The sequence below is a fragment of the Acartia tonsa genome, chromosome 2, assembly GCF_053477335.1.
Source record: "Acartia tonsa isolate MP-2025a chromosome 2, ASM5347733v1, whole genome shotgun sequence".
NCBI classification, from domain to species: domain Eukaryota; kingdom Metazoa; phylum Arthropoda; class Copepoda; order Calanoida; family Acartiidae; genus Acartia; species Acartia tonsa.
In genome coordinates this window covers 5,979,476-5,995,072 of record NC_137261.1, presented here as the reverse complement: position 1 = coordinate 5,995,072, position 15,597 = coordinate 5,979,476, and the positions used below count along the sequence as shown (strand labels likewise).

The window sequence follows — 15,597 nt, the reverse complement described above, 5'->3', positions numbered from 1 at the left end:
ACAGGTTCTTCGTGAACTGAAAAAAAATGTTTGAGGTAAATTCTACCAAGTGCAGATTTTTGTAAATAATAAAAGATAATACAGCACCAGAAACCGCCAACAAACAAGAATATTTGCTATTCAGACGGAAGATTTACAGAACAGGTTTATTCGTAAAACATAAAATCATGAGAAAAAAAACTACCTTCCATATTTTCAATTTATTTCAAATAAGAGGAGAAGGTGTTGCTTTCAATGATCGTCTAGATACTTTTATGGGAAACCGCCAAAATAAGTAAAATACTGATAAAATTACCTTATCCAGGTCCTTCTTTTCTGAGGTAGATATGACAGGTCGTGGAGATGGTGATGCCATTTTCATATATTTTTCTTTCCACTCACCACTTATTATATTTTTTTTCCTACTGTGGCTTCAAATGTTTTTCATATATGTTATTTTTTCTAGTTTATTTTGGCCTCCAGATTTATGCAGAGAATGTGGGTGGTTTTGGCCACATGGTTGTTTTTTCTTTCTTTGCTGTTATTGTGGGTTTGGCCACAAAGGGCCCAAGGCTCCTGAAAAATAATTTATTAATATTGTTTAATTTTTGATAAAAACGTTCAAAATAAATCATTACCAACTTCTAAGAAATGATAAAATCAGGAATCTTAAAGGACAAGACCAACGATAAATGAGTGTACATTTTGCAATTATCCAATAATGACCCCTTCTGAAGATTAAATCATTTTACGAAATAAATCCAGGTTTTTATTATGACATGGATATAAAACTTTGGATACCAGTGTAATTTAAGAGTCTGATGTAAAAATTAATATTTTTCTCAACAAATATTTTGAAGGTAGTTTTGACAAAAAGATATTTATAAAATAGATTGATTTAATGAATTTAATGGATTAGAAAGAAAACTACAAATAAGTTTTTCAGATAAGAGTATGACTTCCGTACAGAGTAAATGTAAATACAGCAAATCTGCTAACAAATTCTACCTAATATCACGTCATTTTCACATCCTGTTGTGTGTACCATACATTATCAGAAAAAAAGATGTTCTGAAATATCAGAGAATTAGTCAGAGAAAGGAGTTTTTGACTGCAGCTTAATAAATGATTCAACATTAGTAGAATTTAGAATAAGACATAAAGATTCTGTAAAGCAATATTTGTTCAATAAGATTTCATTTTACTTTTGAAAATTGCACAAACCATATAAAGAAAACAATTTGCAGTATAAAAAAGGAAGGATGATTTTGATTACAAACCCCTAAAGTAATCTGTATTTAACTAAACATTACTTGCTTTATTTGTTTAAAACAACGAAAATTAATATTTGAAAAACTATTTTGTATTTATGAACAAAAAAATGAAATAAAAAATAAAATATTTAGACTTCTCTTATTAATAGCTTTTCAGAACCCTTTATCTTTGTCTTTAAAAATAGTTTAATACTATGCTTACACAGGTTTAATATTGATTTTTTATAAAGCTACAACCATAAATCCATTCATAATACATTACAGAGTGATATAATAATGTGAAATATTTCTTATGTCCAGAGAAGGGGAATTATATACTCAGCGATTGTTTTTCATTTTTAATTTTAGTAAAATTTGTGAAGATATTAATAAACTCTGTATCAGAAAAGGGTTGTTGTGGGAGGATTTAAAATTATCAAAATAGATTAAAATCGCTGAATTCTATCCCCATCTCAGCTTGTGACAAGGTTATTTTTTTTATGACTAGACATGTTTTTTCTTCACAGAAACAATTATAAATGCAAATGATTGTATGTTAAAAAGCACCGAGGGTTGTGACATTACAAGAAAATGTTTCGGATCTACTGCAGTTCACGGTAAAATATTGCTGGAAACGAATATTGCTAAAAATCTATGAATTTAAAAGGCTGCTAGCTGCCAAACGGCTGAACGTACAGATCTTGCCCGCACACTGTTCTAAGCGGCATAAGAAGGCCTACAAATAATCTGGAAAAGCCATAAATCAATAATGCATAATTATCTCGCAGTGCAGAGAAATGCGCGAAAAAGGCCTATTTTACGTGTTTTTTCTTCAGTGAAGCTTTCCCTGTGCATCATTGGATCTTGGCTATTCCAGATTATTTGAAGGCCTTCTTATACCACTTAAAATGGTGTGCGGGTATGATTTGTACGTTCAGCCGTTTGGCAGCTAGCAGCCTTTAGAATTCATAGATTTTTAGCAATATTCGTTACCAGCAATATTTTACCGTGAACTGCAGTAGACCCAATGTTTCTTATTTTATATTAATGTCACTCTTATAGTTTAAATGTAGTAGTAATTTAAATTGGTATTTACAGAAAGTATTCAAAGAAAAAAGTTGATATTAGTTGTGAAAATATCTTAAGGTTAAAGTATCATACTTTTCGTTCATTCCTGTTTTTAAAGGTTATAAATTACATTTTGATGGATTTATAATTTTATGGTTTTATTAAAAGCTACCTATACCTATATCATAATAAAAATGTAATAAATGAGAAAATTGTAAATTACTTTTACGAAGGTAATAATCGGAGATGGCATTCCGATGAGAATCTGTATTTATAACAAAAAATTTTGCACGGACTCGTCAAGAATACGAATCCGATTCAGATTAATCTGCCAATTTCAGACCAACAATAATAATCTGAATCCAAATAAGAAAAAAAAGCCTTATATTGCCATCCCTTGTCATAATAAAACTAACTAAATAAATCTTAGGTATTCTCTTTGGTTAAGTTAAATATATCAAGATAAGAAAAAATGTAAATAAACAAGTATAAAAACGTAAAAAATGAGATCATTGATATGACTAGGTAGATAAATTAGAGAGTTAACAAAATTAACAAATATTTGTCTTGAAATTGTTAAGTGTAAACTTAAAACATTTGACTAGAGTGAGGTTACAGCAATAACATAAAAGCTAAACAAGGGGGGGGGGAAGTTTTGACACATTTGCGTAAACAGGGAGCATAGGCTTTATCTTTGGACTGAGAGGATAGGTTATTAGGGATAAAATCATTCTTATATGATGAATTTTCCCAAGTTTTAAGAATTTTTGGATAGGCCTCCAGGTTCCGGAGCTCCAGGCCTTCAGGTCCTCTCTGTACAGGTAAAAATGAAAAAAAAATTTTTTTTGAAGAGTTAGAAGTCAACTTATGAAACAAAATTTGCATTTTTTTCTTAAAATATGTGAATAACATTCAAAAATATGCATATTTTGTTTCATAGGTTGACTTCTAACTCTTAAAAAAAAAATTTATTTTTTTAATTTTTACCTGTACAGAGAGGACCTGGAGGCCTGGAGCTCCGGAACCTGGAGGCCTATCCAAAAAATCTTAAAACTTGGGAAAATTCATCATATAAGAATGATTTTATCCCTAATAACCTATCCTCTCAGTCCAAAGATAAAGCCTATGCTCCCTGTTTACGCAAATGTGTCAAAACTTCCCCCCCCCCCTTACTGATGGTTTCTCTTAAATTTCAAATACATGAATCTTCACTATTTTCTAAACCTTATTCCAGGTTCCTAGGTACTTATTTATCCTTAATCCTTAGGAGTATAGACAACAATACAAGAAGCATGGGGACATGATAATAATATCATTACAATATCTGGTAGGACGCTTGGCGTTAGAAGCAGCACGGGACAACAGAGACAGGGACTACTCGTGGAGACCAGAGCTAGCGGTCAGGTAGGGCAGGCAGGCAGGCAAACAGGCAGGTAGGGTAACTGTGAGCAGGTGCGCTGAGGAATCCAGCAAATTGGAGAATGTGTTGGCTTTCGCTGAAAAGCAAATGGTATTAATTTGAGGTGCAGAATAAAACAGGTGTTCCAGTCAGCAGAACTGTTCAGTTCGTTTATTTGTAAATATGCAGAAATATTATGTAGGTAGTAATCTTTAAAACAGGACAAAGGTTTAAAGTTGCAGGCATGGGCAGTGGTACTCACATTTACATTCTATCTCACTTGTTAGTTGAACTGGAAGGACAAAGGAATGCATACCGACCCAACAGCTTAACACAGCCAGGATTACTATTGTGTAAGTGTGCACGTGCTAGCAGAAGTTTTCTTGTGAATTTACTTTAATAGTGAACTTAATAGTAACAGCATTCTAGTTCATAGAATGCAATAAATAATTTAATATAAATAGTTTGTGCTAGCAATACACATTATTCATTTGCATATTCTTCAGTGCTTTGTGTTTCAATAATAATACAAGATATAACAAAACAAAACTATTTTCCTTCTTTTCACAAACAAGTTCATTTCACATTTTTTAAGAAGTGTTTTTAATTTGTTTATTTAAAGTAATTGATTGCGGGTAGCAACAGGAGTTCTGTTACAACCAGAAGAAGCTTGCAAAGCAAACCAAAGATCCAAAGTTTAATTAAAAATGAATTAATACAATTCGCTGTTGGTGTAAATGATAATAAAGGTTGACTGATGACTGTACACGGAGGTTGGCCGTTGTCAGGATTCTGGTGGATTGATTTATTTGCCAGGTCAATATCTGCTGGATCAACCTGGCAGGCAAATGACTGTGACTCAGTGAGGTCGAGGATAGTGGAGATGCTTAAATTTTCTGATGAACTTGACAAGTCCGAATCTTTCCAAGAGAGAACTTTGGAGGACCTTAGCTTTTTGCCACGATGGCGTGGTCGTCGGCGAGATTTTGAGGATCTTTTATGTTTTTGTGAGCCCCAATCTTCCGACAAAAACATGGATTCTCCAGAACCTGTCATTATTGTATCTTCATGGGTTGGACAATCAGACAAGAATTTCTCATCCCACAAGGATGAGTCTGTCATAGAAGAATGCACCATGTCATCTTCAAAAAATACGTCAGAGTTCTCATGGAGGTGTTGATAATTATTCTCACTATCACATTGAATTACAGTCTCATAACAAAGGTTGGTTGCTGATGGATTTGTAAAATTATTTGGGTTCCTAGTATTTTTAATACCATGCATTATTTGCCATTGTAAAATGAATTAAATAGAAAATACAAGTTGAACAAAGCGAAAAAAGTATGGTGAATTGGGATACAGTGAAAACAGACATATATTTTAAGTCAAAAGTAAAATATATTGAAAATTAACAACAATAGCTTTGATAAACTGCATCTGTTACATATTGACAGTGATAAAGACAAAGTTTCTCTTAATAGGTAAGTAAGTAAACCTTTTATACCAGGAACGGCAGAGGCAAGGACAAACACTTTTAAAAGATTAAATAACCTTAATATATTATGTTTATTTATTATTTATACTTAAAATGCATGGTAGGACCTGAACCTGACAATGGCTGCCCTGGCTTCCAGAGTAGTCCAGCCTGATCACTTAGGGACCAGACCTCGGGATTCTAAAAAAACAAATTGTAAAAGTTTAGGTTTATTCTTTATTTCAAAATCTTAGTAAATCTTTAGTTTATTGGTGATTGCCCATTATCCACTACCGTTTTTATAAATAAATTGAAAATAAAGGGGAACTTATGTGCTCCCTAAACACTTTGAGGGAAAGAACAACTTTGTCCCTCTTGTAAAGTGGCAGATTCAGTTTTTTTAAAACTTCTATTTCATATTTTAAGAATACCTAACACAAATGATGAAATGATACCTACCTAAAGTATTTTTATTTCAATTATAACATTCAACCAAACAAAATTATTAATAACATTTTTTGGGGAAAAAATTAAAATAAGCGAAAAACTTTTACGATATATTCCTGGATAGTTTACTTTCCGCCCCGAAGAACCGGTGCTGCTTCCATTCATACCGCCGCCATTCCCGTTCACGCCCCCGCTCCCGCCAGAACGGCTGGACTTGGGACGCCGCGCCTTTTTGCTTTTCTCTTTTCTTGTTCCCTGTAAGAAAATAAGTGTTTTTTATTTTTTTAATGTTAGAAAAACAGACAAAGAACCAACAATTCCATTTAAGTAAAAAATAATACCTATAAAGTTCAATATCCATGGAATCGAGCTGAACTTGATTCATTAGGTAATTTTCAAATACTTTTGAGTAAGTTTTGTTACGTTAGCGTAAGCACAGCAGTCAAATAAAAACATTTGCCTATTTCAAAATCATATTTCAATGTTCTTCTAGTACTGGAGTTAATTCCCATTCAAACTCTATCTTACCTCTAAGAACAACACACAAGATATATATCCAAACTGAGAAGTATCCTACCTTAACTTGGAACGTATTGCTGATGGCAAGTGCGTCAATATCAATATCCTCTTCAACATTGTTCATAGCCGCGTCCAGGGCTGCTTGCACACGGGGAGCTACACTGGGCCCCTCGTAATCACGGGTAGTTCTGCACAATTTAAACATTAACATTTAACTTAAACAAGGACAACTTTACCTTTAAAAGCTACAACGTCATAAGCAAAAAAATGGTTAGAAGAATGAATTACAGAGCATTAGATTTTAAGCAGGTGTAATAATTATTTTTTTTACATGATATTGTTCATTTACAAATCACCTGGAAAAAATATGCTTCAATATTAATACAAAATTTTTTAACTTATTGCCTATTGCTTTGCCTATTATAGAAATGATTGTCCTTGTTATATTTGTAAATAAAATAAATGTTTTCCTGGCAGGATGATCAAGGTTTAGGCGCATAATATTCTCTCCTCTGTACCGTGGATTCCCTCCTATGCTCCCAAGCATTCTTGATAAACAAATTATTATTATTAGACACTTTAAACAAAATAACAAATAGTAGGTATGTCTACAAAGATCTCTGTGACTGTTAGATTAATTGAAATATGAAGGGATAGTATTTTCACAATTCTAACTTGAACCGTGTTATAGTTAGATATTGAATAAATGCCTATTACTGTATATCATAATAAAATAGTAGGTAAAAAAATATGGTTAATAAAGGACGCAGTTGACCTTATTTTGGTGTTTCTAGACACCGTATTGAATAGCTAATTAGTTGGCCAACATTTTTAAGACAACCAGCCCTTACTCCAAAGCAATGAGTTGCGCCTGTTTAAAGACAAAAACATTCCTCCAATTAATAACATGTCATTCGCATAACATAGCAGCTATAGAGACATTTCTTGCACCATTCATAGACGTGATTAGAACCTAAAACCTTCCCAACCTAGGGTCGAGGCATGAGTTGAACGTTATACCTGGCATACTCAGAAACAGGTCTTCTGGCTCCAGCAGCGGATACTGGACGCTTTCCAAGAGGGCCAGACGTAGGCCTAGCAATGATAATGCTTTAATTTTACTAAAACTCGAAGAAAAGTACATAACTCACAAATGTTTTTTTATATATTTCACTTCCGTTTCCTATTTTTAGTCTCTGCATGTTATAGCCGATATTGGTATCCTATAATACAAAGTAATAAGGTTTTATTTGTCTGAAGCTAATGATATCATAAATTGTTGTTTTGAAATGGTTATAATTATCAGGTAAGCTTTATAAATATCTTGTGATGGTTATAAGCTATTGACATCCCCCTCTCTCCTCTAAGGGCTTGGGGAGAAACAACTAGTTTAATAATAAATAAATCTTTTAATCTATTAAGTAAAATTGAAGTTCCTTGATGGTCCAAGTTTCCAGATATCTTCTTCTTCATCAAACCTAGCCCGTCCTAATATCTTCTCTTTTTCTTCACCTAATTAGATTAATCAAAATAATAATTTTGCATTTGTAAAAGCTATTTGCAGAAAAATTTCGTGTTATTCTAAATGTCATGGTACTCTTTTTCTTAGTGTAATTAAAACATTTCTTAGTGATATTGCACAACAAAATTCAAAAAGAACACACAAGTCTATAATCCTTGCTTTTTTAAAAGAAACTTAAGATTTGTCATATTTAATCCATTAAAATTAATGTTTCAAACAAAATAAAATAATACCTAACCAACTTGCAAAATCTTACCAGGAATAAAGTTTTCAATGATGAGATATTTAAGTTTTAATTCTTTAAGAAGTTCTTCTTGTGTTAGTTCCAGGTCTCTTCTATCTCTATTATATTCTTCTGTTACATCCACAATTTCCTAAGTAAGAAGATTGATATAATGGGGCTTTCCCTCAAACTTCTTTCTTGACCATCGACTCCCTCCCCTTATTGTCCATTTTTGAGGAAGAAAAACTTATTTTCAACCCCTGAAATGGAATTTTTAAATCCTCAGTGAACCTAACACTACGGAATAGTATCCCGGCTCTTATAACCTTTTTTTAACCTAATCCAATTTAAAATAATCATCAAAAGTAACTTTTTTTCAATTTTTTTTTATGTTCAATTCATAATATAATAGAAGATACTAGAGAAAAATTTCTTTAAATTCTAATTTAAAAATCATTTTGATAGAAGTAAATACATAGAACACAGGCCATGACAAAAAAATGAGCTCCTGACAAAAATTTTGCAATCATTTATGTAAACAACAAGCTTTGCATTACAATAAGACAAGGTTGATATCATAACAATGTTGTTTCATCTAAACCAATCACATTGCACACAGTAAAAACATTTGTTACGCTAAAATTAGCGAAATGAGTACCTACCTATGGTCAAACAAATATTTTTTTTAAAAGTTCATTCATTCAAGAAATCTGGCAACTTTGTTCAAAGCAAGTTGGAATTTGAAACCCTGTTCGAACTAAATCTTCAACCAACAACCCTATTGATCTTATGATCTCCCACCAACAACCCATAGGTACCTGTTTCACAGACTGCAACTTAGAGAACATCTTTCTAAGTTTCCTCGTCTTGACCTCCACTTCTTGCTGGAGACTGGAGTAGGTTTTCTCCAGTTCTTCTCCTTTCTCCTCTTGCTCTTCCAGTTTCCTGGCTACCTCCACCTGGAATAATAATAATAAAATAAAGGATATTTTTAAAAAGATTACAAGGATAGGTATATATATTTTTTCCCCCCAACCCCTCTCTATTTCTGTCCCTAATTTATATTTTTAAAAATCGAAATATCTTGATTTTATTCCTGTGTGGGGGAGGGAAGAATTTTGGAAAATATACACTGCTTAAATATTTTTAATCAAAAGGTTGCGTGATGATATAAAACTAGAATTGCAACTTTACCTCTGTAGCCCGTCTCGCGGCCAACTCTGCGCGTTTCTGTTCTAATGTGCGCTGTTGCTCGTTTGTGTGATCTATCATTGTCTTGCCCCCGCCTAAAATTTAAAAAATGTAAAAAAAAACTTACAACACATTACCTACCCAGTACAGAACCCATTACCTTGATAACTTATTAAAAGTAAAGCTTTTCAATAATTTGGATTGTTTCGTTGCTTTGATCGTAAATTTAGATATGTTAGAACCCTTAGATATCAAATACCTCAAATTTTTCGACATTTTACATATGTTTGCTTATAATTTGAAAGACACCGACTTTCAAATTTCTTTAATTCAAATGTAATTTAAAGAGAAAAAAAAAATACTCTGTATTAACAAGAAAAACGTCACAACAAATTTCTGACATTCATAGCTTCAAATGCTTTAAACGTTGCCACTCTATTAATCACAAAGATCCTCTTAAGGATGGAGGGAAGAGGGGAGCTTCGACCCTAACTTTCAATTTTAAAAAGAAAACTTTTGGGAGACGATTTCACTTTGAAAAAAACTTCCTTTAACGTAAAAGAAGCTTCACTGAAAAGGAGAACCACATCAGCCCAGCGGCGGTTAGGGATATCTAAATCTACAGACATCGTGTTTCTTTAATTTAACTCAGCTACGAAACAAAGTAACATAATCGTCCTTGTTAAATGTTTATTCAACTGTCCACAGAATATTTTATGCGGAAAATACGAGTTTAATGCGCAACAAATAGATCTATTTTTTTCAAGCTGAAAAAATGTTTTAGGGCAATTTGTAAGTTGGAATAATTTAATTCAATATCTACTTAAACAAAACTTAACTTTTAAAATACAAAAGTAGATAATACAACTACAGAAAAGAAAAATTAGCCAAAGAACAATAATGTAATAATGTACGAAAAGATTAAGGTTAGGTTAAGATCGGTTGAACTATCACAAAACAGAAAAGACATTCAAAGGGAAGGGTTAATAATAAGTATGTGATGCGCACTCCACAGAGAAAAAAGAATAAACTTTTATTTGACACAAGGAATAAAGGAAGTTATAAAAATATGTTTCTCATACACATCCAAACATTAGAGAAGCTGTGTTTCTAATATTTGAAAACAAGAATGAAACGAATACAAACCAGTAAGTAGTTTACTCTCCATTGCTTGGATCTTTTGCATAAGCTTTTCTTTCTCCTGTTCCAATGAAAATAATCATAATTTTGATTGTTAAAGGAATCTTATTTTTGTTTTTATTTCTATCTTCTATGAATAGAGAAAATAAATTGCAAAATTTATCTGTAACCTAGTTAGAATATTTAAAACGTTTTAGATGATTTAATTTGATCATAATGGGCAGGTTTAAGGTTATTTATAAAGTAAAAGAAGCTGCGAATTTGAATTATTTTCATCCCTGTTTTTCTCTGGCAAGCATGGCCTCCTTGTGCCTCATCTCCTTCAATAACTTCTCCTTCTCCTCCGCTAACAGAGTCGTGTCACTTTCAAGCAACTCCTATTGTACAGGTATAATACATTCTTAAATAAAATTCAAGAAAAAAAATCGACGATACAAAAAACTTCTAAAGTATAATAGTCAGGTATAAGGTATAACCAACAAGCGAAATAAATATAAAATAATATTTGGGGGGCAAATGGAGAGGTCGTCAATTTTACGATGTATTGCCCCCCAACGACAGCTGAAAAACACGTATAGGTTTCGTGATTTTTTTCCGAATTAATTTCATTGTTGGTATAAGCTGTATAATAGTGCTCACTTGATACCTACATGTTTTAGTTTTTTTATAAGATTTCTTTATTCCATGCAGATTAGTTTCCAGTTAACAAAACTGAATATCAAATCGGGATTTAATCATTTTAAATAATGACAGAAGTGTATTTGCATTTTTATCAAAAAAAAACTATCCACGAACCAGAGCAAGTGATTCTAAGCATCTTCCAGCATTGACCCTTAGTATTTTTTTAGTTAATATGTTAACAAATAAATGCATTAAAAATAAAAATCATTGTTACCTTTTCAACAGAAAGTTTTTCGGCAATCTCTTTTATGGAAGTTTCTTCATCATTCTGGTTTCCATCGTCCTGTTTAGTCGTGTCAAAGTAAGATAATGTTTAGGATTTTGTACTTTAGGTAGGTATTTAAACAAAATTTCATATTGAAGGATATCACTAATTACTAACAGGGAAAATATATGGATCTCTTTTATAGTGAAGCTTCTCATAGGACCAGGGAAGATTTAAACTATTTTGGGGGGAGGGTACCTACACCATTCAAGAAGGTATGACCCCTACAAAAAATTACCCACCCTCCCATTTTTGTTTGTGTATGTGTATTGTGTATTTGTCACAATCAGATACAATGACATTCCTGATCTGGATCATCATCAGATTCATATTCCGACTCCTCTTCAGATATTTCCACAATTTCTTCAACAGTTTTCTCCTTGGCATTCTCTCCACCACCATTGACACTGTTGACACTACTTGTAGCATCGTCACCAAGTTGAAGCCCACTCTAAAATTAAATTCTATGTGAAAATGTATAAGTATATGGGTAGGTATTTTTTTATTGATAATGAATTGAATTTTTAACAGTGTTATGTAAAACCTAAAGATTATGGAATATATGTGTTTATTTGTTCTAAACAATAATGTTAAGATAAAAAAGTTAGAGATTGACTGTAAAACCAAATCTTTTTACATCCAAAGTTAACTTTTCTTAATGATCCTAAGTTGGTAAATATCCCTAACACAGCTTGATTTAATTAGGCAAAGGAAAAAAATCACAACTTTTATTCTATCGTATAACCCTAATAAATAATATAACTGAAAGTTCTTTTCATACCTTTTCAATTTGATTAACTGGCTTCACATTGCTATTTAGTTTTTTCTTTTTCTTCTTCTTTTCCTTTTTCATTCCCACACCTTTCTCATTGATCTGAGCTTTAAGTCTTGCAATCTCTAGCTGAAATTCTCTGAGTAAGGCATCCTTGGGATCTTCATTGACACGGGGCTTGTTCTTTATATTCTTTGCCCTGTTTGCATATCTAAAACGAAATAAACGCTCAAATCTAGATACCTGCCTTGATTCGAAATCCTTTAAATATTCTCATAAAATAAAAGAACTAGGCTTTAATTGTAACTACCTATCTGTTTTTTTGTGAATTTCAAAATTGTGAGTTTTTAATAGATTTAATAGTTTCTCTTTGTGAAAGCATATATTACAATAGTACCGTATTATCAATATTTAGAAAAAATTAGCTACCCATAAATCTTCTACATTTATTTACCTTAGAGTGGTTAAAGTCTCATCATAATTGTAACTAGCTGGGCCGAGATTAGCGACCATCACAGTTTTTGCGTTACCTCCTAAGCTGTCCTAAGTAGAAAGGAAAAAATTACAACAAAACAACATTTATACTCTAAAATTAGTTTAATTTTATTTGCAAAAGCTATGTATTTGTAACTTACTAGGTATGTGTAAATAGATGGCAATGTACTATAGAATATTTAATTGTCATTGTAGGATTAAATTAAGGACTTTATATTATTCTTGCAATTTTAAGGGTGTAGAATAGCCCCTAGCAGCATAATAAACATCCTTCAGTCTTTAGTTAATACGTGGTGTTGAGCCGGGATTCGAAACTATCACCTTCCCGACAACGAGCGGATGTTCTACGTGTTACGCCACAGTCGCGGGTTAAATAAATGTTAGTACTACCTGTAGAAGTCTGGTAAGCTTGCTATCTCTATATGGCACATGGGTAGATTTACCATCGATCAACGCGGAAATAACATTACCAAGCGCAGACAAACTCAAATTGATCTTTGTCGCCTCTTTCAGCCTGTCACCGGTAGCTCCAGTCTTGGCCTGCCGTTCGCTGCCAGCTAAATCGACCATATTCAGCTTTCCGACCCGGATTCGGCTATTTCCTTCATCATCCGGCTCGCTACATTCCACAGTTATTATAAAAATAGCATGGCTACGTGAACTATGTTCATTCATGTTTGTCGGCCCGACGGCACGATTTTGGTTGCCTACAGACATTACATGTTCTATTTCCGAAACAGACTTGCAAACAAACGAGGACAAATCCTTGACATAAACACCAGTGTCTGGTCGTTCTTTAAGCTCCAAATATTTACCCAAAGTTTTGGATAACAAATCTCGTACCTCTTCCTGATATATTTCCAGATAACTAGCTCGAACCAAGTATTGTTGGTTCACAGACTTTGCAATGTGGCTAAAAATATGCTCGAACGAGTTGGGAATAACGCCCCGTTTTTCTGGATCGTTGCGCAGTCCCTCCATTGTGTATGTTTTGCCGGTTCCCGTCTGGCCGTACGCGAATATTGTCCCGTTAAAGCCATCCAAAACTGCATCTACCAAGGGCGCAAAGGTTTCTGCATAGAGATCATATTGTTTAGAGTTGCAATCATAAACTGCATCAAATGTGAAATTTTTAATAGGATCTGTGGGTCCAAGTTTCGGGTTACGTATCTCGATAAGGCCTCTGTCGGGGAAAACATCGATGCAACTCTCGTGTCCTGCGTCGATTTCTTTCTCGTTCAGAGGCCGACTCCTAACAACGACCTACAAAAAGAAATAAATGAAAAAGGTCTGAATCTATAAAGTAACAAGGCAAATGGTCTTACAATTGTGCATTTCTGTACTTAACAATTTAAAGTTTTTATTTACTGGAGTCACACCACCCCTACCCCACTCCACCATCCCACACACATGCAAGCATATATAAAAATATATCCGTACTAAAAAACGAGGATATTCTGTCTTTTCAACCTAATAGATGCGTAGTAAATAATAGGAATTATAAAGTACATAACTTTTTGATAATATATGTATCTAACAAAGTCGATATAGTTGCTTTAAATAAACTAAAAGATAGTTTTAATTCTCAACCAAGTTCAATGGGTATCTTTTCTTAGGTTTCCCCAATTAATCGTACGTAAAATAGGTGAATATATCATTACCTTAATTGTATTAATTCCCTTCCGAGGAAATATCGAAGTAAGGCAAAAATTGAGGAAAAGAAACACCCATGTCATGTCAACAACTGGAAAATACGAATACTGACCTTTACAGATTCCATAGCCTTTGCTGAGCTTGGAGTCCTCATTTTTATTTTCTATTTTGCCTTGTCTAAACTAAAATCTAACTAGTGCATTTTCTGAAGAAAAATTGAGCTATGGTTATTATATTTTTATTTTATCAATGAAGAATACATAACTACATGATAAAAAGTCATTATTAGCTTGTAAAATTAAATGTATATTCAATGTTGTTTTATAATGAATCTTAATAATTATAATATTAATTTATCTGTGTAGCAAATATGTTGTCCAGGATTGGTTTGCCCACAGAATTAATTAAACATCATAGAAAATCAAAAATCATCTTCAACTTTAATGGCTCTGATCTTTTTTTTAAAGAATTCACGGGCAACTAGCTTTAAAACTTGCTCAAAATAGGTAGGTATAATATATATATATAAATATTGCGTATTCAATTAGATTTTTAAAAACTATTAAAATAGAATACATATGTATTTGATTTACGATTTTAATAATCTTATATTTAGTAATGAAACATCAAAATGCAAATAACTTATGCTTAATATGACTAATAAATAACTAATTAATAATTCAAATTGTTGTTACGAAAAAAATTGATTTTTGTCTTAAACAAAAGTACAAATTTACATCAAAACAAAGACATATATTTTAAAATTATTTAGAAAATATATGAAACTTGAGCAAAATATAAAAAAGAAATATGCGGCGTTTGCTGTCTACCTGGAATTTTTACTTATCAATTATCTATCTATGTCTCTAGTATGACACATAACTATAAAGGAAAGAGGGGGAATTATTGAATCACGCAATACACAAGCTCAAGCATAATAATAAGCAAACTTTTTATTTCCAAGACAAAATATGCGACGTGAATCAGCTGATTGACAAAATAACTTGACGGATTTTTTTGCTTTTTGGTACAGTTTTTACAAAGCTGACTTTCATATTATTTCAAGAACAAAAATTTAATATTTCAAACAAATGAAACATTTATTAAAAATCAAACCTTCATAAAATTTCATATTCGAATTTGTAAAGCTAGCTTCAGTAAAAAATTCCTGATAAAAATTACTTTCTGGGGTGTTAAATTTTATGTAGTTTTGTAGATTTGTTTTTAAAATATTTTCAAAATTAAAGTAAACATTTAAAAATAATATTTAAGAAATTATTTTTTTTTTTTTAATTATATAATTTACTCCATATAAGAAAAATTGCATAAAGGACTTGTTATGAAAAAAGGCCTTACTCGGATATTGGTATTATTTTTACTCATCTATTATAAAGATAAAGAGGAAAGCCAAATATATTTATAGAAAGCTCAAAATCTAATCACTTTAATTTTTAGATAAAATATTACACAATACAAGCTAGGTATATAATTTGTAAATTTGATGTTTGAAGAAAAA

At 32.1% G+C, this 15,597-nt stretch overlaps 2 protein-coding genes across 3 annotated transcripts in view; one reads left to right on the top strand and one right to left on the bottom strand.

Moving 5' to 3' along the window:
* The window catches only part of LOC145334989 (uncharacterized), a 155,809-nt gene that overhangs the window by 131,753 nt on the left and 8,459 nt on the right, over nt 1-15,597 (top strand). The window lies entirely within an intron of this gene.
* Nucleotides 365-15,083, bottom strand: LOC145334977 (kinesin-II 95 kDa subunit-like). Of its 2 annotated transcripts, XM_080180634.1 has the most exons (22): nt 14,194-15,083; nt 12,819-13,691; nt 12,388-12,476; nt 11,943-12,144; nt 11,469-11,612; nt 11,111-11,182; nt 10,499-10,592; nt 10,222-10,281; nt 9,079-9,170; nt 8,703-8,843; nt 7,918-8,035; nt 7,578-7,651; nt 7,160-7,236; nt 6,613-6,687; nt 6,198-6,330; nt 5,739-5,875; nt 5,308-5,376; nt 3,474-4,960; nt 2,823-2,932; nt 1,414-2,472; nt 988-1,146; nt 365-555 (listed from the first exon to the last, which is right to left on the bottom strand). In XM_080180634.1, the coding sequence occupies exons 1-17, from the start codon at nt 14,233-14,235 to the stop codon at nt 5,349-5,351; spliced, it is 2,451 nt and encodes an 816-aa protein (XP_080036760.1). In that variant the 5' UTR covers nt 14,236-15,083; the 3' UTR covers nt 365-555; nt 988-1,146; nt 1,414-2,472; nt 2,823-2,932; nt 3,474-4,960; nt 5,308-5,348. The 2 variants fall into 2 exon arrangements, with proteins under 2 accessions (XP_080036760.1, XP_080036756.1); XM_080180630.1 differs by having other exon boundaries at nt 988-2,472.